This window comes from Diceros bicornis, chromosome 18 (assembly GCF_020826845.1).
Source record: "Diceros bicornis minor isolate mBicDic1 chromosome 18, mDicBic1.mat.cur, whole genome shotgun sequence".
NCBI lineage: Eukaryota > Metazoa > Chordata > Mammalia > Perissodactyla > Rhinocerotidae > Diceros > Diceros bicornis.
Window position 1 is genome coordinate 6,148,119 of NC_080757.1, and position 23,485 is coordinate 6,171,603.

The following is a 23,485-nucleotide window of genomic DNA, read 5'->3' on the forward strand; positions in this document are numbered from 1 at the left end:
AGAAAAGGATGGCACCCAGGTGATCCATAAGCCCTGAATAAAAGTCCCCTTCATCTCAGGTCTCAGCTTCCCTCTGCATCTGTAAAGCAGAGAATCTCTTTCCTTTCCGCGCCAGTTTTTCATGATTCATAGAGTTAAAGAAACCATGGTGTGGATGTTAGACCAGTAAAATCCATGGACATGGTTAGTGCATGCAGTGGACACCTTCAGGCCAGAGACTAGGAAACTGCCATGATGCTGCCCCCATACTGAGTGCACTTGTGTGTGTGTGTGATGAAAAAACAAAACAAACCGGGGCAGGCCCGGTGGTATAGTGGTTAAGTTCACGCGCTCCACTTTGGTGGCCCAGGAATCGCAGGTTCGAATCCCGGGCGCGGACCTACGCACCACTCATCAAGCCATGTGTGGTGGCGTCCCACGTATAAAATAGAAGAAGATGGGCACAGGTGTTAGCTCAGAGCCAATCTTCCTCATCAAAAACAAAACAAAACAAAAGAACCAACACCTCTGGGCAGTGGTACTTGGTTTCAAATGTGCAGAATTCACGGTGACACGCCTGCTTTTCCCCAGCCCCCCACTCCCACACCTGGATGGCACCACGTACCTCCAGGGAAGAACCAGTCTGCATGCTGGATGATGGGTTCAATGATCCCAACGATCTGCAGTGAAACCGTGGTCATCATCTCCGTGATGTTCCTGCAAGCACAGAGTAGAGGAGGGCGGGGGGGTTACCAGCCGAGGCAGGGTGAGAGGCACTTTCCCCATCTACAGAAAGCAAATAACCACAGAAGTCCTCCTTCTAGGGGACGTGTAAATGAGCAATATACACAAAATCACCAAGGATGAGGCACCTTTCAACTTGAGGTATGATTCTCATAATAACCAGCCTCATCCTCTTTCCAACTCTGTTCTCTCTTTTGAGACAGCCCTCTATCCCTCTGGGTCCTGATGCTAGGATGCGTGTTCTTCAGAGTGTCAGGGAGGCCTGAACAAGCTTACCTTGCCTGGTGCTGACCTAGGTTAGCTCAGAAAAGACCCTCACTGCAGACTAGTAGCTCTGAGACTATCAGTGAGAAAGATCTGCAGAATTCTGGGCCTCCCCCTGAGCCTAAAAAAGGAGCAGGCCAAAACAAAAATATGACTTGACAAATAAATGAGGCTGGTGACTATCTGGGGCCCTGGTCACCCCGCCCAGGCCCCTGGGGCCCCATACATTATCCATATGCGCCTTCCTCCCTGTACTCACCCTTCTGCTTGTGGCCATAGGAGGTTGGGTCCTAACACAATTGCCATGTTACTGGGAGTCATCTTGTTCACATCTTGATATTCTGACAGCTTGGATAAAAATTTGATCAAGTATCTGCAAGGAAGTTAGAAGGGCCAAGTTTAACTAGGGCTCAACACCAGCCGTGTTCCCCCAGCTCTGGGTAGAAACTTCTCTCATGTAGCACATCTTCTGACCATGAGACTCCTGCATCCTGCAATATGATGAAGATGCATCATGTGTCAGGACAGGAGAATGCTCCAGAAACAGACTCCGATCTCACCTGGCTAGTGTCTACATCTGCTTCATAAACCCTGGCCAGAGCAATTCTTCATCTTTCCTTTTGTCAGTATATAATGACCTAAAGTTCCTCCTCCTTTTCAAACCTCTGTCACTTGCCATCCTCTCTGTGTGCAGAGGTGAGAAGTAAAGTGTCTAGGTGTCATCAGCAGGACATCTACATGCGAGGGTGGTATCCCCTGGGATTAGTCTCAGTGGGGCTTTGAGAGCCAATGAAGAAAAAGTTAAACGTAGACTTAGCACATGACCCAGCAATTCCACTCCTAGAGATACCCAAGAGAAACATGTCCACACACAAACTTGTACACCAATGTTCACAGTACCATTATTCATTACAGCCCAAAAGTGGAGACTACACAAACGTCCATCAAGAGGTGAACAGATAATGTACTAAATGTAGTCTATCCATACAATGGAATACCATTCAGCCACAAAAAGGAATGAAATACTGACACATGCTACCACATGGATGAACTCTGAAAACATTATGCTAAGTGAAAGCAGCCAGACACAAAAGATAACATGTTATATGATTCTATCTATATGAAATGTCCAGCATAGGAAAATCTATAGAGACAGAGACAGAAAGTAGATTAGTGTTTGCCAGGGGCTGAGTTGGGGGAAATGGGGAGTGACTGCTAACGGGAACAGGGCTTCTTTTTGGGGTGATGAAAATGTTCCAAAATTAAATAGTAGTGATATTTGTACAACGCTACAAATATACAAAAAACCACTAAATTGTACAGTGTAAAAGGGTACAGTGGTGTGTGAATTATACTTCAAGGAACCAATAAGGAAGCTATGCACAAACAAAACACAAAAACAGCTCTGGCAAACAATACTAAAAATCTGCCAGGCTCTGACAAGAGGCCCCCGGACCCCAGGTCACATCTTTTCTCCTGAACTCTGTTACAAAAGGCTGTGGTTCTAACCTCATTTTGCTTGGATCACAGTGAAGCTGCCCCCTCAGGAAGTGTTTACTCACCTTCTGTCAGTCTAGCAGAAAGATCACCAGACACGGGGTCCGACCACGTAGCCCTTAAGTTGCTACTGTGTCAACTCCACCCACCTCCTCTTCTGACCATGTCACACCCTCCAAGGACACACACGCCTGGATCAGGACGTGGGCCCGAAGCTGAGAGCAGTCAATCCACGGCTGGCCAGTGGCCTGGGGCTGTAGTTAGCAACACGTGATGAGTTGTACTGATCTGATTGGTACTTTTTTGGATTTTTTTTTTTTAATTGTGGTAAAATATACAGAAAATTTACCATTTTAACCATTTTTAAGTGTACAGTTCAGTAGCATTAAGTACTTTTCATTGTTACACAGCCATCACCACTATCCATCTCCAGAATTTTTTCATCACCCCAAAATGAAACTCTGTACCCTTTGAACTATAACCGCCCCCCACTCCATACCCTGCTCTGCACAGCCACTGGTAACCACCCATCTACTTTCTGTCTCTATGAATTTGAAGGCTTCAGGTTCCTCAGATAAGTGGAATCATACAGTATTTGTCTTCTTATGTCTGGCTTCTTTCACACAGGATAATGTCTTCAAGGTTCATCCACGTTGTAGTAAGAATCAGAAATTCCTTCATTTTAAGGCTGAATATTGCATTGTATGTATATTTTGTTTATCATAAATAGATGGACATTTGGGCTGTTTCTACCTCTTGGCTATTATGGATAATGCTGCTGTGAATATTAGTGTACAAGTATCAAGTCCCTGCTTTCAAATCTTTTGGGCATACATATACCCAGAAGTGGAATTGCTGGATCGTATGGTAATTCTACATTTAATTTTTTGAGGATCCACCACACCGTCACTCTTGGGATTTTTAACAGGAAAACAGAAATAATCAGGCAGATGGGAATAGGAGCTGAGGCTGAAAATCTGCATCTAAAGAAGCACCGAGGAGAGGTGGCAGGGCCAGGAGCGGTGCTGGCAAGACAAAGTGATGAGGAAGCAGAAAGTGTGAAGAGCAGAAGTCAGAGTAGAGAAAAGATCTGCAGAGCAGCGGGAAGTAAAATCCCAGGGGGTAGCAAGAAAAGTGAGAGAGACATGTGGAAAATAGCTGGCGAATGGTGGGGCACTGGAGAATATTCTCCTGGCCTCTTCTTCCTGCAGACTAGCTCAAGGACACACCTGCCAACTCCAGCTCCAGGTTTGATCAGCTTCTCCCAGGTGTCCATGAACACCTATCTTTACAATAAGCCCCCAATATCTTGAAATAGCTTGCATTAATCTTTACTCCTTGCAAATCAAAGAACTTAACTGGATTAGCCAATGGCCTCCACAGTCACATAGCTCCTTTCAGTCTATTTCCACATCTGCAAACCGGTAATTAACAACCTGACAGGGCTGTTTGAGGTTGAAAAGAGACCATGCATGTTAACAATGCTTTGGACATCATAAAAAGCCGTGCATGCTAGTTACTATGACCTTTAGCCAGGAAACTGTGTGTCTGAGGCTTAAATAACCCTGACCTGAGTGCCTGTAGTACCCACTTACCGGATATTGTTGTGATTGGCCTTGGGCAATTTTTCACAAGCATTCCACAGAGCCTGAAGTCTCTTGTCTTGCTCCTGGATACTGGGAAATTAATAGGCAAAACCACTGATTGAGCATGAATCACTGAAGTCTCACTGGCAATCATATTAAGCAGTCATCATAATATTTGAGAATGGGGAGCCAACTATCATGCCTGACCGTATCAGCAAGCTATAATTATTCAAATATTTGGTTATTATTATTTCCCCCTTTATGTTCTCTGTCTTGTCCTGTGCTATTTTAAAAAACTTCCCCTGCGCATGTCACACGTTCCAGGTGAATGTATCAGGGTGGCAGGTGGCGGCAGGAGGCCAGAGGCCAGACACCTTCTCTGGGGTAGGCTGGCCCATGATGTTGTCAGGAGGGAGACTGTGGCACAGAAACCAGGAGACAGCATGACAGTCAGGGAGCTCAACCCACTTCCATACCATGCTGGCAGCCTACTGTCCAGTTCAACGGATATTATTTAAAGCATATTAAGCTCCTTGGCATCCAGCTCGTAATAGATGTTCAATAAACACCATTTGACTACGTAAATGATATGAACTCAATATAGACATAAGGAAATCTGACCTTTCAAGACATAACTCAGGGTGGATAATTTCCATGAACCAAAGGATTCTCCACTCTACAAAAATGTTTGCTCTAAGGGTTTCTTTATTTTTAAATCCTCTAAGAATTAAAAGAAATTACCTATAGGTGTACATTTTTTTACATACTTTTCATGACAATCTACATCAAGGCTTACATGGTTAGGAAGGCCTTCCACTCAAAGAACCTTTTCTCCAGAAAAACTGAAAGGAAAACACCAGCAGGGTGGGGCCCTGGCTCTGATCCCTTGACGTAGGGCCCAAGGCAGGGCAGTGGCCTTCACCCTCACGCTCCTTCACTAGGTGCCCAGAGTCCTCCCACAGATCCTGACCAAGGCGAGAAAAACTCCCTCGTCCCTCAGTTCAGCCCTGAGGAAGAACTCTGCATTCCCCAAAACAAAATTTTACTGGGAAACTGAAGTGAAAACCAAACATCCCATTTAGAAATGGAAAGGCAACAGATCATATTTGTTAGGTGGTTGTAATTTGATCAAAGGTTGGACAAAGAGGGTTTTGTGTAGGGAGGCCATGAAGACCCAGCTCCATCCCGCCTGAGATCTTGTGCCAATTGTTTAATCTCTATGAACCTCATTTTCCTCATATGTAAAATGGGTTTTAAAATAAGAGTACTTCCGGGGCTGGCCTGATGGCGCAAGCAGTTAAGTGCGCATGCTCCGCTGCGGCAGCCCGGGGTTCGCGGGTTTGGATCCCGGCGCGCATCAATGCACTGCTTGTCGAGCCATGCTGTGGCGGTGTCCCATATAAAGTGGAGGAAGATGAGCACGGATGTTAGCTCAGGGCCAATCTTTCTCAGAGAAAAAGAGGAGGATTGGCATCAGATGTTAGCTCAGGGCTGATCTTCCTCACAAAAATAAACAAATAAATAAATCAGTAAATAAATAAATAAATTAAATTAAATAAGAGTACTTCCCCCAGAGTTGCTGTGAGAAGTTTAAAGGGATCTGTATAAAGTGCTCAGCAGAGCACCTGGTTTCTCAAAAGCTCTCAATGTTAGCCACGGTTGCTGCCTCTGCTGTCACCTCCGCCTGCAGCTGAGGCACCTCCTATGGCACAAGGTCCCGCTCCTTTTTCTACTCCTCAGTCCTTTCTAAGGTGCAAGGGTAGATGCTGCCACGACCTTTCATTCAATAACAATCAACAAGCACTGTGTGCGAGGCACTGTGCTAAAGGGCTGGGAAGCGGTAAGCAAAAAGGAGGTCATTGCTCTCAAAGCTCACAACCTGATCAGCTACACGAACACGGCCGCGAACCGGCGATCAGTTCTATGCAGAGAATGAACACAGGGGACGGGACAGATCATGACTGCCCACTGCTTAACACTGGTTCTTCAGGAAGCCCTCTCTGCGGTTATATTTAAGGTGGGGCCCAAATAATCAGAAGGAGCCCACCGGTCACAGGTTTTGGGGAACAGTCGCATCAGAGGGAATGGCCAGTGTGGAGGAGAGGGCACTTCCATCCTGAGGAAGGCGTCCCAGGAATGACTGGAGCCTCAGTCCTTCCAGCATCCTCTCTCAGGCATCTCTCAGCCTCTGGGCTACTCTGAACCTCTATCCCACATGACTCTAGCATGGAAGCGCTTCATTTATGGGGCTTGCAAAGATGTGTCTTGAATTTCAGGCCATCTTGCACTGTCCTGGCGATCCCTAACTCTAGACCTTGCTGTTTTCCTGGCTCCCTCTCCAACTCCTGGCTCTCCCATCCCCTGGCAGACCCGGCTGTGTCCTGCAGAGTCTGCCTGAAGTGCAGTCCCCTATTAGGGTTAGTGTGGCAATTTGGTTAGATTCAGCTTCATCAAAGGTCAATGGTTATCAACCCAATAGCCTTGGGAACTTTGAAACAAAGAGCCTAGACCAATTAAATCAGAATCTCTGAAAAAAAAGTCCAGGCATTGGTATTTTTTAAAAGCTTCCCAGGAGATTCTGATGCACACAGAGGGTTGGGAATGGCTGTTCTAGGTAAAATTACTTTCTTTAGAGGTTGTGACCTTAACAGCAGCCGCCATCCTTTCCAGAGTCTTTAGGCACAATACATCCTCTAGGGGCAGAAATAAGTCTCTGCTTTTCCTTGGTTCAAAGACACTGAGTTCTTTGAGGTATCGAGATCATTCCTATTTCCTAATGGAGACCCAATTTTGCAAATGAGGTGGGAGGAGTGTCTCTCAGATAGAACCTGAAGCACCAGGCTGTCTTCCCTTTCTCTAGTTTTATATCAAGATCACTCATATATTCAATAAATAAAAGGGACAGTTTCCATCAAAGGACATGTTCTCACTTATCTTCCTCCCCAGGACCATGGTGTTGTTCTAGAAAGGCATAAGGTGCTGTGGCTACGTGCATGGGTTCAGAAACCGGACTCCTTGGATTCAAGTCCCCACTCTGTCACTTATAGATGGCAAATAACCTGCCATTACATACCTGTTCTACGACCGAACTTCCTCATCTGTCAGATGGAGGAAACAGCACAATCCACTTGTGGATTTGTAAAATTTGTAAAATAGTGTTTGTAAAATTAGATGAGTTGAAACCATATAATGAGCTTAGAACATGCTGAGTCTCTAATAAACACTCAACAAATGGTATCACTTACGATTCTTAATGTCATCATGGAACTCAACACTCACTCTCCACAGTGAGATATAACGACGCCATATATTCAGCCAGCCCTTTCAAAATGCATAATTTCTATTCTACTTTGGAAAAATAAAATAGCATTGTACAATTTGGTTGGAGCCAGCTTTCTCCAACTGGACACATACTAACCTGGCTTCACTTCCAGGTCAGCTGGCTTCTCGTTCAGCCCGCAGTTCTTAAAGAAGCAGACACACACTCCAGTGTTCTTTCTGACAAGCTAGCTGGCTGCTCTTTACGACTAAACCCCAAGACTAGAGATCTTGAGAAATCATGTCCTTCCACGTGCACCAGGCTGACGCAGCCATCTGCTCCAGTCCTGCTCTCATGAAACATTCTTACCCCTCCTTCATCTCCTCCTCCCGGACCATCTCTACCGTCATCTCTACCACCCTCTCTCCAGCAACAATTCTCTTGCTTCCTCACTAGCCACGTCCCTTTATTCAGTAAAACTGGATTCCTCCAAACAATATCATTTCACTTAAGATAGCTCTTACTAATGGCCAAAAGGAATATATAACACAATCCTAATACATGCATCAAATGAGGAGAGAAGCCAGGGATCAAAAAGGAACCACGCTCTGGAGTCACAAAGGGACGTGGCTGTGGCTTCACCTGCTTTGCAAGGTCCCGCTTGGGCCTTGTTCCTCTCGCCTCCTGGCTGAGGCCCTCTCCCTCAGGCTCATCTTCAGGAGGGTGGAACAGTGTCCACTGCCCAGATGTTATATCTTTATGTTAGTTATTAATTAGTTGTTATTAAAATATTTTAACTATTACAGATAAGTGTAATAGACCCCTGCGACCACTCCCTTGTCCTATTCTTTTCCCCAGAAGGAATCACTACCATCAGCCTGTGTGAGCCCTTCAAGAACCTTCTTCTATGCATTTACACATATACAGAGGAACTACTAAAATTGCATTGTTTTGAGTACGTTGGGTGTTTTTTTTCTTTTTACACAGAATATCATATGTGTCCTGTTAACTTGCTTTATTTCACTCAGCAATAAATCTTCATACCTTTTCATGTTAGCATGAATAGCTCTACCTATTTTTTTAACTGCTGTAGAGTATGTCACAGTTTAGATATACCATAGCTTATTTAGCTGCTCCCCATATCCCCCACCAATGAACATTTAATAACTTTTAGTTTTTTGCTATTCCAAATAGTGCTGCAATCAATAACCTTGGCCATGCTTCTTGGACACATGTGTAAGTATTTCTCCATGACAGATACCAAGAAATGGAGTGGCTGGATCATAGGTTACATGCTTTCATAATTTCAATAAATACCTCCAAATAAACTCCAACTCACAAGGCACTCCAAAACATAGTGTACTCACTTGGAAGCCTGAATCCACTCGTCATAGAGTTCAAAGGTCATAAGAGGTTCTGGCAACTCTCGGAGGTAAGATTTCAAAGCTCCTGGGTAAGAATATAATACTGGCTGTGAGCTATTATGACATGGCAGAGACAAGTTCCACCAGGCAGCATCACCCATGTGGGTTACATCGAGGATGGGCTCCCTGACCCACATGACAAGATCAAATGGTGGCTTTCCACGTGAATGGATCCGAGGCCCTGGCATGGCAGCGGGACCCTGGGCTGACAATCACAGTGGCCTCCCCCCTCTTATTTCACACCATCATCTCATCTGCTCTTCGCACGCTGGAGAAGCTTTCCTTCAAGGGGCCATAGCCACCAGGCCTAAAACTAGACCCTGAGCGGACACATCTGAATCATGTTGGGAAGCCATTGGCTCAAGTGTCCCTGACACGTGGCCACACACTCTCCATGCTCATCCTTCCCCATAGCCTCTAGAGCATACGGGAGCACCTTGCTGAGAGGTGTGGGTGCCCACCTGCAATTGCATGAGGGTCTGCCGAGTACTCCTGCACATCCACCACACAGCAGTCCAGGGCAGCTTTCAGCTTCTTCAGCTTGGATGCCGACGGAGCCACTCGGAAGAGTCCCTACAACAGGACAGAGGGTCAGTGGACAGCCCTGCACTCAAAGGCACAAAAGCAAAGCCAACAGACTGAAAGTCTACCCCCTCCTCTCCTCCGAAACCTCCTAGATGCATTTTGCGCAACACCATTTTCAACACGGTAGCTGCCTGTTTTCTAAATGTCTCCTACTTTACACATAAGCGACCTGAGAGGAGGAACTGGGCCTTACCCACTGCTGTGTCCCCAGTGCCTGGTATGGGTGACTCATCGTTCTGGCTCAGTGAGTATTCGTTGGATAAATGTACCTTGGGCACTCTGACTTCTTGTTCTGTGTACTTAAGATATATTTTGGGGAAGAATCTGAGAGACCTGGTCAGACTTAGGGGTCTAGGAAGCTGGATGTAAAAAAGTCTACAGGGGATGTGTGTCTGTGTGCCTATGCATGTTGGGAGGCACAGGGCTATACTTTGAGAACCAAAGAAAGTCCACCTCATCAGCAGAAGGGCAGACTGGGTGTGATCTGTGAGGGAGCGATGCCTCCTTCAGCCTCTCCATGTTCCACTCTAAGAGTGACTTTTGAATCACTGTCACCTCTTCCAGGTGAACCACTGCACCCTGTAGAGCAAATGTGAGCTCCGAAGAGAAAGAGAAGAGGACAAGGGTGTGTGGGAGAGGAGATGAATGCAAGTCAGAGTTGGAAAGGAACCCCCGAGTCATGGGTAAGTTAGACATGGGCTGAAGACCTATTGCTTTCTGTTTCACCTTCTCAGCTCCTTGCATTCTGTGATGCAACCCACAGACTGACACAGGCTGGCAGAATACTCCTTGCTCCTTTAACTATTTATGGCCAGACTGCCAAGTTCCTTTGGAAGAAAATGTTCCTGGTCTGGAATACTGAGTTTCTGGCCTGCTAAGATCACTAACCCCCTTCTCAGTATAGGGTATGTCAGATAAATGGATGTCCGAAGTTCTTTGGCGTCTACGTGAGGAAGCTCCATAAACATGTTTGGATGAGTGTATAAGTAAGGCTGCTATGACAAAGAGAATAAGCTACAGCACACATTAAAGGATTTACATCCTCATAAAAGCATGCCATAGCTGTGGAAGAAGAACAATAGCATTTGGTGATGAACAATGCCAGGGAGAAGGAAGTAGGATTGTCAAATAGAAGCCCATAGATTTCTGATTGTGCAACTGAGAAGGCTACTGCACTGAGTGACATATAAAAACTAGGAGGAGGAGGAGGAGGAAGGGATTGCTAAAATAGCCAGTGAGCCCAGTTCTCAGGGTCTTAGAGGAAAATCTGCATGGAAATGTTGAAGAAATGGCAGCCAACATGGAAGCAGAGCCCGGAGGAGAGTAAGGACCCCGAATCCTCACTGAGGTTGAGGCCAAGCTCTAGGAGAGGATGACTACACTGTAGGAAAGATCAGAGAGAGAGAAAGGCAGGGCCGGGACGGTGGTGCTGAACAGATAATCCCGATGCCACTTAGGGGGGCAGGAGGGGAACTGGGGAGCTGAGGGATGGAGGCGCTGTTTTCAAGGATGGCTACGTTAGGAACTGCACAGGCCACGACCTGGCCAAGGCGGCTGGACCAAGTCGTGGGACTTGCAGTCCGGGGGGGTCCTTGGGGGTCACTGGAGGCGGGCTTATTCCAGGGCTGGGGGCAGAAGTGACACTGTGGGAAGAAGAGGAGTAAGTGAGGGGTGGTTAGGACGCAGAGACAGCAAATGTTGAGAATTATTAAGAATTGGGTAGCACAAGAAACAAAACCAAAGAGCTAGAGAAGGAAGATGAGGCTGCCGCTGGGTTGAGAGAGGACATCTTTCTAGGCTAGGGGAAACCTGAGCAGATCTGTTCCTAAAGGAGAAGAGCTGATGCAAAGTAGGGAAAACGCAAGTGAGGGAGTGAGGTCTGGCGAGAGGCGGAAAGGCCCAGAAAGGGCAGATGGACGAGCCAAGACAAGACAGGGGACGTCAGAGACCCTGTTCTCCAAGAACCAGCCTATACTGATCAGACGTTTGAAGACACTAATAACTTTTACTTTTTGTATATAATAATACAGTTATATTTAAAAACATTCCTTATCTTTAGAGACGCACACTGAAGTATGACAGATGAGATGACAGAATGTCTGGGATTGGCCTCAAAATATCCAACGCAGGGGTCAGGGGGACAGGAAATGGAGGCAGAGATGAAATGGGATTGACCACAAGCTGGGTGATGAGGATCATCATCTTATCTTTATGTGTTTCAGTTTTTCCATAATAAAAAAGAAAATGACGGGGAAAGAAAAGGCCCAGTTCACCTCCATGGAACTACCCCGCAGAGACTGTAAAGACCCTCTCATATGTTAATTGACAACATACATGAAAATAGCTGGCACTTAAAATGTGGCCAAAAAAAAAACATTTATTCCCATTCCTTTTGAATATCCAGCATGAAAAACAGGGCTGGTGTGTAGGGGGCAGCCAACATCCATTTGACTGTTCACTGGCTTCCTTCTCTTCCGCAGCCCTCACAGTTTGCCCCACAGGACCTAGTGCTTACTTAAAGATTTAGACTGTTTTGGATTAATCAGGTTTGTTTGATAGATGCTAGACTCATTTCCTGCAATAAGCTCATAAGCCTCCATCTCACTCTTTTATACTTGATCAATAATAAATGCATAGCAGGCCCTAAATAAATATTGATTGGCTGATCGGATCAAAGGGAGATGGAGTAAAGATTTGTAAATAGCCTATATAAGAAAGCAAAGATGAGGGCTATCTCCCAGGAAATGATTTACACAGCAGTAAAGCAACAGTCACCAATTTAACGTAGACCTTTTTTATACGTGGCTCTTAAAAAATACTTTCTAACATCTCTAGCAATCATATTTTCAGGATCTCTGTATAAGAGTTATGATCAAAAGGTTGAAAGGTCTATTTTTTAAATTAGGGAAGAAGGAGGAGGGGAGGGGAGGGAGAGACGGAGGAGCAGAGGAAGAAAAAGAATAAGAAGACGAAGAGGGAGAAGAAGAGGGGGAGGAGAGGAAGAGGAAGGAGGAGGAGGAAGAGGAGAAGGAGAAGAAAAAGAATGCCCAAATTTTGTTAAATACGAAGAAAGAATGGCTGGAGTGTGGCTATAAGCTCCTCGTGGCCAGCTGAATCAGTCTCCCACAATCCTCTACTCTCCTTGTGAAGTGAAGACTCATGGGAGAGAGCAGGGCCAGTTTGTGTCCCGCACGACAGGGAGCTGTACCATATCTTAATACATTTGGATTTGCAGGAGCCAGGGAGGCGATGCTAAGAGGAGAAGAGAAGGCCCTGCAGGCTCTGTTTCACGGAACACCTGCTCAGCTGGTCCAGCTGTGTCCAGACCCACCTCCTCCTGCATCCCACACTCGAGCAGCATCGTCACACAGGCCTCAATGGGGAAGGCGATCTCCCGGCCGCTGATCATGAGATGCTCCTCCAGGGGCTTCCCGAAGGAAGGCTTCTCCACCCAGGCCTCTGAGGGGCAGAGCAAGAAAGGGGTCAGTCAGCAGTTAGTGAAGACCACTGACACTGGTATAGTTCCCTCCTCTGGTCACACACATTCTCCTAAGACTACCAAAGACATGGAGGCCCAGTTGAGTCTCCATTCTTGGGGTTTACGGGCTGACGGAGAGGACTGGGCAGAGCAGATCGCTAACCAGCTGCTTCCAGAGCTGCTGGGCTTCACACACATCCATGCACACCCCCCTGACTCATCCCCTTGAGGGGGCAGTGTGTGTGAGTGTGTTGTGCATCCCTGCAACTGGATCAAGGCAGCAGGTTATGAAGTTCTAGCGGCTCATCTAAATGTGCCCATGCTGGGGAGAGCTTGAGGGTGAGCAAAGCATAGGGGATCAGCCTCACCTGGGAAGACAAGCAGGCCCCCCCAAGACCCCCCACAAGGAAGGTTTGCACTTACCCTGTTGTGCTTTTATCTGAGGCAACACAGCCTGCAAGAGTGTCAACGACTTCCTATGGTATTCAGCTTGCACTTCTATTAGCTGAGAAAACACAAGGGCAGGCGTTACTCTTTGCCAAAGGATGGGCAGCACAGGCTGCTGTGCCATGTGGGCACTCTGCACGAAGGTGGTGCCTTATTCATGGGGAAGGAGATGGAGTCCCCTGCTCCCTCCTTAATCCACCTAAAATGATGGGCACGCTTCCTCCTTAGCCCCTGCAGCAAAGGAGTGACCACGAGTGGAAATTTGGGAGACAGGAAAATCATGGAGGAATGGGGGACCACCCCAGAGCTAGAGCCTGCCTTAGAGAGCTTGCCTTCACTGCCACTTTCCCTTAATGAGCACCCTATCCTCAAAGCAAAAGTCAACAAAGAGAAGTACAACAATGGGAAAATATAACTGGAAAACACACTTAGAAATGCATTTGTCTATAAGATAGAGCTAAATGCCATTAGCCTGTATGTATCTTGGTTTCTGCAAAATAAGCTTAATATATAACTGATCAGAAAACATGCGGCTGGATCCACAATCCTCTCCAAGTACCTTGGGCGGTAAAATTGCTTTGCTTATAGTGACATAGTCCAAAGAACAAATTCCTTCAAGATGTTCTATTTTGACAATCCCACTACTAAAAAAGCTGCTGAAATGTTGATAAGAGCAGATGAAAACGCATGAACAATGGTTACTTCATTTATTTTCTGAATCTCTCCCCCACCCCCCAAAAGAAAATTGGGCATGTATGAGGGAAAGGGAGGGAATCACTGTTTAAAAGCCTGGTGTGGAGGGTAGATACTATTATCCCCAAGTAAAACTAAAAAGGAATTTTTTTTTTTAATCAGAATATAGAAATAAATGGTACACAAATGACAATTAGGGAGTCTAATAAAGCTTGGAATGCCAACAATTTCATTAGTTTTAGAAACCCTAAAATTAAAAATTATCTCCACAAATAAAACCAATGGAATATACTTGAAAAAAATATTACTATTTTAAGATAAACCTTCCAAGTTTTGGAATGCAAGGAATGCATATCAGCTCTTTTTCAGGGTAGAAGGTACTCATCTGAACTTCTGGATCAGTGATATTGGAAGACTGCTAATAGCCCACAGCTCTTCTATCATTACTCATCAAAGCATTTTAAACTTTTCAGGATTTCTCCTCCTTTTTCTTCTCTTTACCTTCCTTCATTATCATTCCATCACTCCCCTGACCATAAATAAGAACTTTTAGGTTTGACTTTTCTTCCCAACTTTAGAAGCAGGTGAACTTGTATTTTTAACTTGTAGTTTTTCTCTCAAGTTTTTTTTTTTTGACTTGCCTTGCATTTACCCTGGTAAAGAGCCAGGGTGCTAATCATTTGGACCAGATTATTCAAGTAAGGATGACTCAGATCCTGTATGTCTACTCTCTAAATCTGCTCTTATTGATGAGAGACAGGCAGACAGGCCACATCAATCATCGTTTATCTACTTGTCATTGTCTTTGGCAAAAATCTAGATTGAAAACAAATATGTGCTGGGGGCGGGGTTCTCTTCTGATCCTTCTTCCCAAGCTCCTTGTTTAGGACAGACCAGGGTTTCTCAACCTTGGCCCTACTGACATTTTGGGCTGGATAATCCTTTGTTGTGGGGGCTGTCCTGTGCATTGCAGGATGTTTAGCAGCATCCCTGACCTCCATCCGCTAGACACCAGTAGCACCTCCACCCCATGGTGACAGCCAAAAATGTCTCCAGACATCACCAAATGACCACTGGAAGAAGGGAAAAAATCACCCCGGGTTGAGAACCACTGCATAGATCAGTGAGTTGCAAGAATCTTCATAAACAGAGTTAAGTTTTATTCTTAGGTTTAGGAGAAATCCGTACAAGGAGAAATAGAAGGCAGGATTTATTCACAGGTAGAACAGTCAAAGCCCCACTCTTTTCCATGACATGCTCAACCAAGGGGCCCTCAGTTCCACACCTACATTCCTCCCTGTCCACACCACGACTCTGCCGAACAGACTTTAAGCAGTTTCACACCTCTCTGGACGCTTACCGTTTGAAAGTAGTTTGCATAGTCAATTTCTTTGGCCACAAAACTGTACATGTCAGCCGAGAGCTGGTCCTGTGGAAGGTAAAATGCACAATCAAGATAAAACATAAAACAATAGAGAGTAGCTAATGCATGAGTCTAGACATGAGAAAAGAAAGAGGCTTAACCACTGTTTAAGCTCATTTTTAATAATTCTTGACATAGTATAAACTTTGCCCATGGACTTTTCCACGTTTCCCAACCACGGCGCGAGAGGATGAGTAAGTGTGAAAAGAACACCTATGCCAGTAGTTCTCCCAAGGATGTGAACACAGGGGCCACGGGGAGAGTTAGGAAAGCTGGTGTGGGGGAGTGACGTGCAAATTACTTCCGTACATCTCTGCAGCTCGAGCCACCATTCTGAAGCAACCTCCAAGTACAAACTGCTCTTGCTCTCCTTGTTCTGCCATTTCTTCTCTTTGATCATCTACTGCTTTTTCTCCTTAGTTCTCAGTACTGACTGGTTGGTCACAAGCAAAAGGAAAAGAGACAAAAACACGCTAATTTGGGGGAAGTTGGATAGACGGGTGGGCGGGGGCAAGATTGCTGATTCAAACCTTGGCAAAACCTGGACTCATCCAACACCACACACAACCTCACAGTGTGAAAAGTCCTTCGCCATTCAGCTCTCCACGGGATAGGGGGCAATGACCTAACGCCAGGTCTGAATCTGGAATGTGTTGTCTGAGAAGTTCTCAGTTCCAAAGAAACACCCATAGCAACGTATAATAAAAGTACATTTTGAGCAGGATGTAGACTGTCACTAACCATATTTTTGAGCATGTCACGTCTCTGAATTTGTCTGTACAAGTCATATGATCTCTAAAGTCCCTCCCTATTCAGTAGCCTCGGGTAGGAGACTTCAGAAGAGATGCTTAGTTGAGGAGAGAAGAGTCTACAATATTCGGGTGGAGGTAAACATGGGACAGCACAAGAAACCTGATCAAGATGCTGAATGAATTAAAGCAGGTAACTACACGCTTCAGGAAGAGCCTGTTTCATGGAACCTCAAGCATTCTGCACCAACCCCACAACCTTCAGCCCCTCCAGCTGCCAAATAAGCCTCTTCTCAGTGACAGCACTGGGATGTGAGGAGCAATCTGTTTCCTTCTCCAGTATCCTTGATGGGCAAGCCATTGCCCGGAACATCCTCCAAGAGTTCATGTACACAAGGCAACAGAACCAAGGTGCAGAGTTAAGGGGAAATCTGCTCTCTGGAGAGCTTTAAGCACAGATGAGTCAATGCTACGCTTGGTCCCATTTCAGAGAATGAAGAAAGGGAAAAAATGAATTAACACTGGTTGAGAATACTCTAGGTGCCAGGCACAATGTCACACAGAATTCTCATCTAACTCTTAGGAAAGTGTTGAATTTCCAATTTCAGATGAGTAGCTCCCGGGAGTTCAAGGATCTTACCTGTCTGTCCTCCACTGTCTCAAAAGTGCTTCAGATGATAGTGGCTTAATAACTATTTGCTGAAAGAACAAATGAAGAAGTGGAGGCTCAGCAGTGGTAACCTTCCCTGAGAATAAAATGGGCTCTACGACCACACCCCTCAACTCCCCTTCACCAGGGCTCCCCTAAAAATGAATGTCTGTAGGGCTGCCGAGTATATCAGAGTTTCAAGAGAAAGTGGTTTTGTTAGGAACCAGCCTCGTCTGCCATTCCTGCAGCAGTGCTGTTCAGGAGACATTCACCACCAGCCTGGCAGTCCTGAGGGAGATATTCAAGTCAAGGAAAAACAAAGGGTCGAACGATAAAAATGGCTCAGCAGATAGAGGAAAGGAAGGGATTCCCCTGGCGGACTAAATGCCGCATCTAATACACTTTCAAGGACTCAGCACTCGAGCTTGGCCAACAGCTGATCTTAGAGAAGGCAGACCGCCTATGTGTGCTCAGGAACACGAAAGGATTTCTGAAGGTGCAATGAGATTACTGTCTCGTTAAGTTAACAACATGGATTCCACATAAGCCACAGTGCAAGCAAGAAATACGTGGAAACTATACACCAGATATCTATTTATCTAAATCATTGGCGAATTTTCTTTACAAGGAGAAAAAAACTTTCATCAACAGTCACCAGAGTTTAATGTAATTTTATTATTTTTTCGTTTTTTGAGGAAGATCAGCCCTGAGCTAACAACCATGCTAATCCTCCTCTTTTTTTTTACTGAGGAAGACCAGCTCTGAGCTAACATCTATTGCCAATCCTCCTCCTTTTTTCTCCCCCAAAGCCCCAGTAGATAGTTGTATGTCATAGTTGCACATCCTTCTAGTTGCTGTATGTGGGACCCGGCCTCAGCATGGCTGGAGAAGCGGTGCGTCGGTGCGCGCCCGGGATCCAAACCCGGGCCGCCAGTAGCGGAGTGTGCCCACTTAACCACTAAGCCACGGGGCCAGCCCCTAATGTAATTTTAAAAATCATTTGTTTTCTGATTTTGCAACTAATTCACACTCAGAAAAATACAAAGTAAATAACCAAATTCACCTGTAACCTTATCACGCTGAGATAACCGCTAAAAATGCTGTGAGGAATGCTCATTTTGTATCTATTTTAATCAGTTGCATGTTTTGTATGATTGCTTGGTTTACAAAAAGCAGGACCAGATTGCTTTGTAGCACATTTACTCCCAGATAAACATGCTTTCTAATGGTCACATGATGTTTAATATGTGGATGGACTGTGTTTCTATTGTTGGACATAGTGTTTCTAATTTATTACTATTATAATAACACTTGAATAAGTATCTGTTTATACAGGTTTGCACTCATCTCTTGATTATTTCATTAGGATAAATTCTGTAGTTAAAATTAATTTTGGTTAAATAAATCCTTATAGTTAAAATTTAAAAATATTAGAAAGATAATACTGAGTTGAGACATTAGGGCTTTTGATAAATACTGCCAAATAACCAGAAAATTCATTTATACTATAAGGAGTAACCCAAAAGTGTTTTGTTTGTTTTCCACAATAACCTCTTAATTGTTTAATTGTTATCAAATTTATTGAGGAAATTTAAATAATATGTTAATATGCATTTTTTTGATGAAGAGGTTAACTTTCTTTTAGATTTATAGTCTATTTGTATCATCCATCATCAATTCCTTGTTGACATCGAGTTTCCATTTTCCTACAGAAGTCTTCATCTATTTCTTATTTATAAGATTTGTAAGAGTTCTTTAGATTGATGAGACCATTGGCTATTGGCTTTATCAAATACTACTAGTATTTTCCCCAATTTGCCATTTACCTTTTGATACTATTTACAACTTTTTATTTTGGTACTGCACATTTTTTTATAGTTTTTCCATGTAGTAGTATCTATTAAATTTTTCTCTTTATGATTTCTTCCTTTGATAATCTGCTTAGGGCTTCTCAAACAACAATATAAATATCCATAAATATGTTTAGTAGAGAATATAACATTTAAATCGTTTTAATAAATTTGGAATTTACTTTGTTACTAGTATCACTTACAGAATTTTTTTTTCCCAAAGAGCTAACTAAATGTCTCAGAATTGTTCATGAATAGAATAGACTGTCCCTATGGACTGGAAAAGTCACAGATGAAACTTCTCATATACTTACATTTTGGATTTTCTTCTGGCTGGGATGTATTCTTTGTTTTTTACTGATTTATTTTTTTTTAAATACTACCTATATTTTAATTACATAACTCATAAAACATTTTAAGAGATAGTAATTCAAAGCTCCAATAATTTTCCCACATTAACTTTAGAAACCTTTTATCACCCTTTGAAACATTTATTACAATTATATCAACTTACCACAGTTCTAATCAAATTGATTTGGGGCTATTCAAATTTTTACAATATTGACTCTTCTCCTCTAGGAACATCTCTCAATTTTATAAAGTCTTTGATTTCTTCAGTCATATTTTATAATTATCCTACATTGCATGATGTTATTGTAGGATTTTAAATATTTCTATTGTTAAAAAAAAGTCCCAAGATATTTATAAACACTGGTCTCTTGAACACTCTTTCTTGGTAGAAAGTAAAACCTTGATTTTTATTGGTGATTTCTGGTTTGCAATCTGGCATGTAAGGAGTTTAGAAGTCACCACTCAGTCCTAACAACATGTAAAAAGCTGAGCAAACTGAAAAACCAACAACTCTTTTTAGATCCATCAGAGAAGTGAGGTCACACGGCAAATCGCTGGCCCCCCTAACTGGAGAGACACACAGGTGAATATGAGAATCACAACATACCAGAGCAGAAATCCATGAGCTGAAACCTCCTAGACACCAGTGCTGAGTAGGAAAACCTGAACTGTAATTGACACATTGCTGGGGGCTCAGTGTGGGTACGTCTGAGAATTAAAACTCTAAGGGGGGACTGGCCTGGTGGTGTAGTGGTTAAGTTTGTGTGCTCCACTTCGGCAGCCCGGGGTTCAGAGGTTTGGATCCCAGGCTCGGACCTATGCACCATTTATCAAGCCACCCTGTGGCAGGTGGCCCACATATAAAGTAGAGGAAGATGGGCACGGATGTTAGCCCAGGGCCAATCTTCCTCAATAAAAAGAGGAGGACTGGCAACGGATGTTAGCTCAGGGCTAATCTTCTTCACAAAAAAAAAAAACACAACTCTAAGGGGAGTCAGGCACGGGGCAGGGGCCACACTTTTGTGAGTTTTACCTCCAGGAGCTCTACCAAGTTCTCACAGTGAATATCAGAGAAAATCCTCTCCTGCTTTCAGCAAGGGGAAGGGAAATGGAACTATTGTGAAATACACTTGAATACTGTATTCCTCTTAACAAAGCCTACCCTCAGGAGAAATTATTTTATCCAAGCATAACCTACAGAGGTTTTATCAGAGCCTTACTGATCTGAGGGAAGGGAAATACTCAGTTCTAGCAGACTCTAGCCTTCCACACATTGGAGAAGGGAAATATCCAACTCCTGCCCTCTAGCCATCCTGTCCCATCCAAAACAAAAAAAAAAACCTGAGAAGCTGGGAAAAAAACAAAACAAAAACTGTTAGAAGCATTGGTGAAGTTCATAGTCCAGGGGCCCACACCTACCTAAAAAGCTGAGACCTAATCATAGGACTACAGAATGCTTCCCCTCCCCAACACCTCACCACTGTATTACTAAAGGCCTGTTTACCATAGTTCCTTTTCCCCAGTACATCATGTTCACCTTTCAACAAAAACTTGCAAGGCATACTGAAAAGCGAAACACAGACTGAAGAAACCAAACAACCATCAGAACCAGAGTCAGGTATGGCAAGAAATGTTAGAATTATCAGACCAGGAATTTTTTTAAAAACTATGATTAATATGCTAAGGGATTTAACGGAAAAAGCAGACAGCATGCAAGAAAAGATGGATAATATAAGCAGAGAGATAGAAATTCTAAGAATCAAAAAGAAATGCTGGAGATCAAAAATACTGCAACATAAATGAAGAATGCCTTTCACGGGCCCATCAGTAAACTGCACATGACTAAGGAAAGAATCTCTCAGTCTGAAGACAGGACAACAAAAAATCCAAAACTGAGGGGCCGGCCCGGTGGCGCAAGCGGTTAAGTGCGCGCGCTCCGCTGCGGTGGCCCGGGGTTCGCTGGTTCGGATCCCGGGCGCGCACCGACACACTGCTTGGTAAGCCATGCTGTGGCGGCGTCCCATATAAAGTGGAGGAAGATAGGCACCGATGTTAGCCCAGGGCCGTCTTCCTCAGCAAAAAAAGAGGAGGATTGGCGGATGTTAGCTCAGGGCTGATCTCCTCACAAAAAAAAAAAAAAAAAAAAAAAAAAAAAAATCCAAAACTGAAACACAAAGAGAAAAAAGACTGGAAAAAGGAACAGAATATCCAAGAGTTGTGGGACAACTTCAAAAGGCATAACATATGCATGAGGGGAATACCAGAAGGAAAGAGAGAGAGAAAGGAAGAGACGCAACATTTGAAGCAATAATGACTGAGAATTTCCCCAAATTGATGTGAAACACCAAACCGCTGATCCAGGAAGCTCAAAGAACACCAAGCAGGATAAATGCCAAAAAAAAAATCCCAAACAAACAAACAAACAAAAAACCCCACACCTAGGCATATCATATTCCAACTTCAAAAAATCAAAGATAAAAAAACACGTCTTGAAAGAGGCCACAGGGAAAAAACATCTTACCTATAGAGGGGCCAAGATAAGAATTACATCTGACTTCTCAGAAAGAAGTCAAGCAAGAAGACAGAGGACTGAAGTATTTAGTGTTGAGAGAAAAAACCCACCAACCTAGAATTCTATACCCTGCAAAATTATCCTTCAAAAGTAAAAGAGAACTAAAGACTTTCTCAGACAAGCAAAAATTGAGGGAATTTGTCTCCAATAGACTTGCCTTGCAAGAAATGTTAAAAGTTCTTCAGAGAGAAGGAAAGTGATGTAGGTCAGAAACTTGGATCTAGATAAAGAAAGGAAGAGTATCAGAAAAGGAATAAGTGAAGGTAAAATAAAAACTTTCATTTTTCTCACACTTAATTGATCTAACAGATAAGTTTGTTCAAAATAATAGCAACTATGTATGTACGTATGTGTACACACACACACACATGTGCTATGTATGCCTACATATAAGTGAAATGGATGAAATTAGGAATATTTTGTTACTAAAAGGTACTTATACCACATGTGAAGCAGTATAGTGTTATTCAAAAGTGGACTTGGATTAGTTGTAAACATATATTGCAAACTCTAGGGCAACCACTAAAAAAGTAAAAAAAGAAGTAGAATTGATATGCTAAGAAAGGAGAGAAAATAGAATCATACAAAATGCTCAATGAAAACCTCAACAGGCAGAAAAAATGTAGAAAACAAAAACAGTAATAAAGAAGAAAGACAACAAACAGAGAATAGTAACAAATATGGTAGCTATTAATCCAAACTATATCAATAATCACTTAAACATCAATGGTCTAAATATACCAATGAAAAGACAGAAATTGTCAGAGTGTATCAAAAACCCAGACCTAACTACAGACGTGCACCACATAACGATGTTTTGGTTAACAACAGACCACATATACAATAATGGTCCCCTGAGATCAGTACCATATAGCCTAGGTGTGTAGTAGGCTATACCATCTAGGTTTGTATAAGTACACTCTATGATGTTCGCACAATGACAAAATCACCTAACAATGCATTTCTCAAAATGCATCCCCATCAATAAGCAATGTATGACTGTATATGTTGTCTACAAGAAACTAGTTTAAAAACAAAGATACACATAGATTAAAAGTAAAGGGATGGAGAAAGTTACACCATGCTAACACTAATCAAAATGAAGTGGGTGTAGCTGTATCAATTTCACACAGAGCAAACTTCAGAGCAAAGAAAGTTACTAGGGTTAAAGAGGGGCAACACATAATGATAAAGGGGACATTCAACAAGAAAACATAGCGATTCTTGATGTGTAATGCACCAAAAACACAGCCTCAAACTAGGTAAGGCAAAAGTGATAGAACCGCAAGGAGCAATACATGAGTCCGCTATAATAGTTGGAGACTTTAATACCTCTCCATCAGAAATGGACAGATTTCTACCAGCAGGTAGAAAATCAGTAGGGACATAGTTGAACTCATCAGCATAGTCAATCAACTAGATATAATTGATATCTATAGACTACTTCATCCAATAACAGCAGAATACACACTCTTTTCAAACTCACGTGAACATCCACCAAGATAGACCACATTCTGGGCCATAAAACACACTTTGACACATTTAAAATAATCAAAATCATATAATGTCTGCTCTCCGACCACAACAGAATTAAACTAGAAATCAATAACAGAAAGATAGCTGGAAAATCCCAAAATACTTGGGGATTAAACAACATACTTCTAAATAACCCAATTAAAAAAGGGGCAAAAGACCTGAACAGACATATCATCAAAGAATATACAGGGTTACCTCGTTTTATTGTTCTTTGCTTTATTGTGCTTCATAGATATTGCATTTTTTTATAAGACCCTCCACCAGCAAAGAGTACAACCTGCTGAAAGCTCAGATGATTGTTAGCATTTTTTAGCAATACAGTATTTTTTAATTATGTACATTGTTTCTTGAGACATAATGCTATTGCACAATTAACAGATTATAGTATAGTGTAAACAT

General features: G+C 43.3%; 1 protein-coding gene across 5 annotated transcripts in view; it reads right to left on the minus strand.

Moving 5' to 3' along the window:
• ARHGAP44 (Rho GTPase activating protein 44) overlaps positions 1-23,485 on the minus strand; it is a 177,690-nt gene that overhangs the window by 27,346 nt on the left and 126,859 nt on the right. For all 5 annotated transcript variants that reach the window (XM_058559685.1, XM_058559686.1, XM_058559687.1 and 2 more), the window contains exons 8-15: positions 15,317-15,385; positions 13,240-13,321; positions 12,670-12,797; positions 9,215-9,326; positions 8,697-8,778; positions 4,080-4,160; positions 1,247-1,360; positions 605-696 (exon numbers count right to left, since the gene is read on the minus strand). In XM_058559685.1, coding sequence (XP_058415668.1) covers positions 605-696; positions 1,247-1,360; positions 4,080-4,160; positions 8,697-8,778; positions 9,215-9,326; positions 12,670-12,797; positions 13,240-13,321; positions 15,317-15,385 — 760 coding nt within the window. The remainder of the gene's footprint in view (positions 1-604; positions 697-1,246; positions 1,361-4,079; positions 4,161-8,696; positions 8,779-9,214; positions 9,327-12,669; positions 12,798-13,239; positions 13,322-15,316; positions 15,386-23,485) is intronic.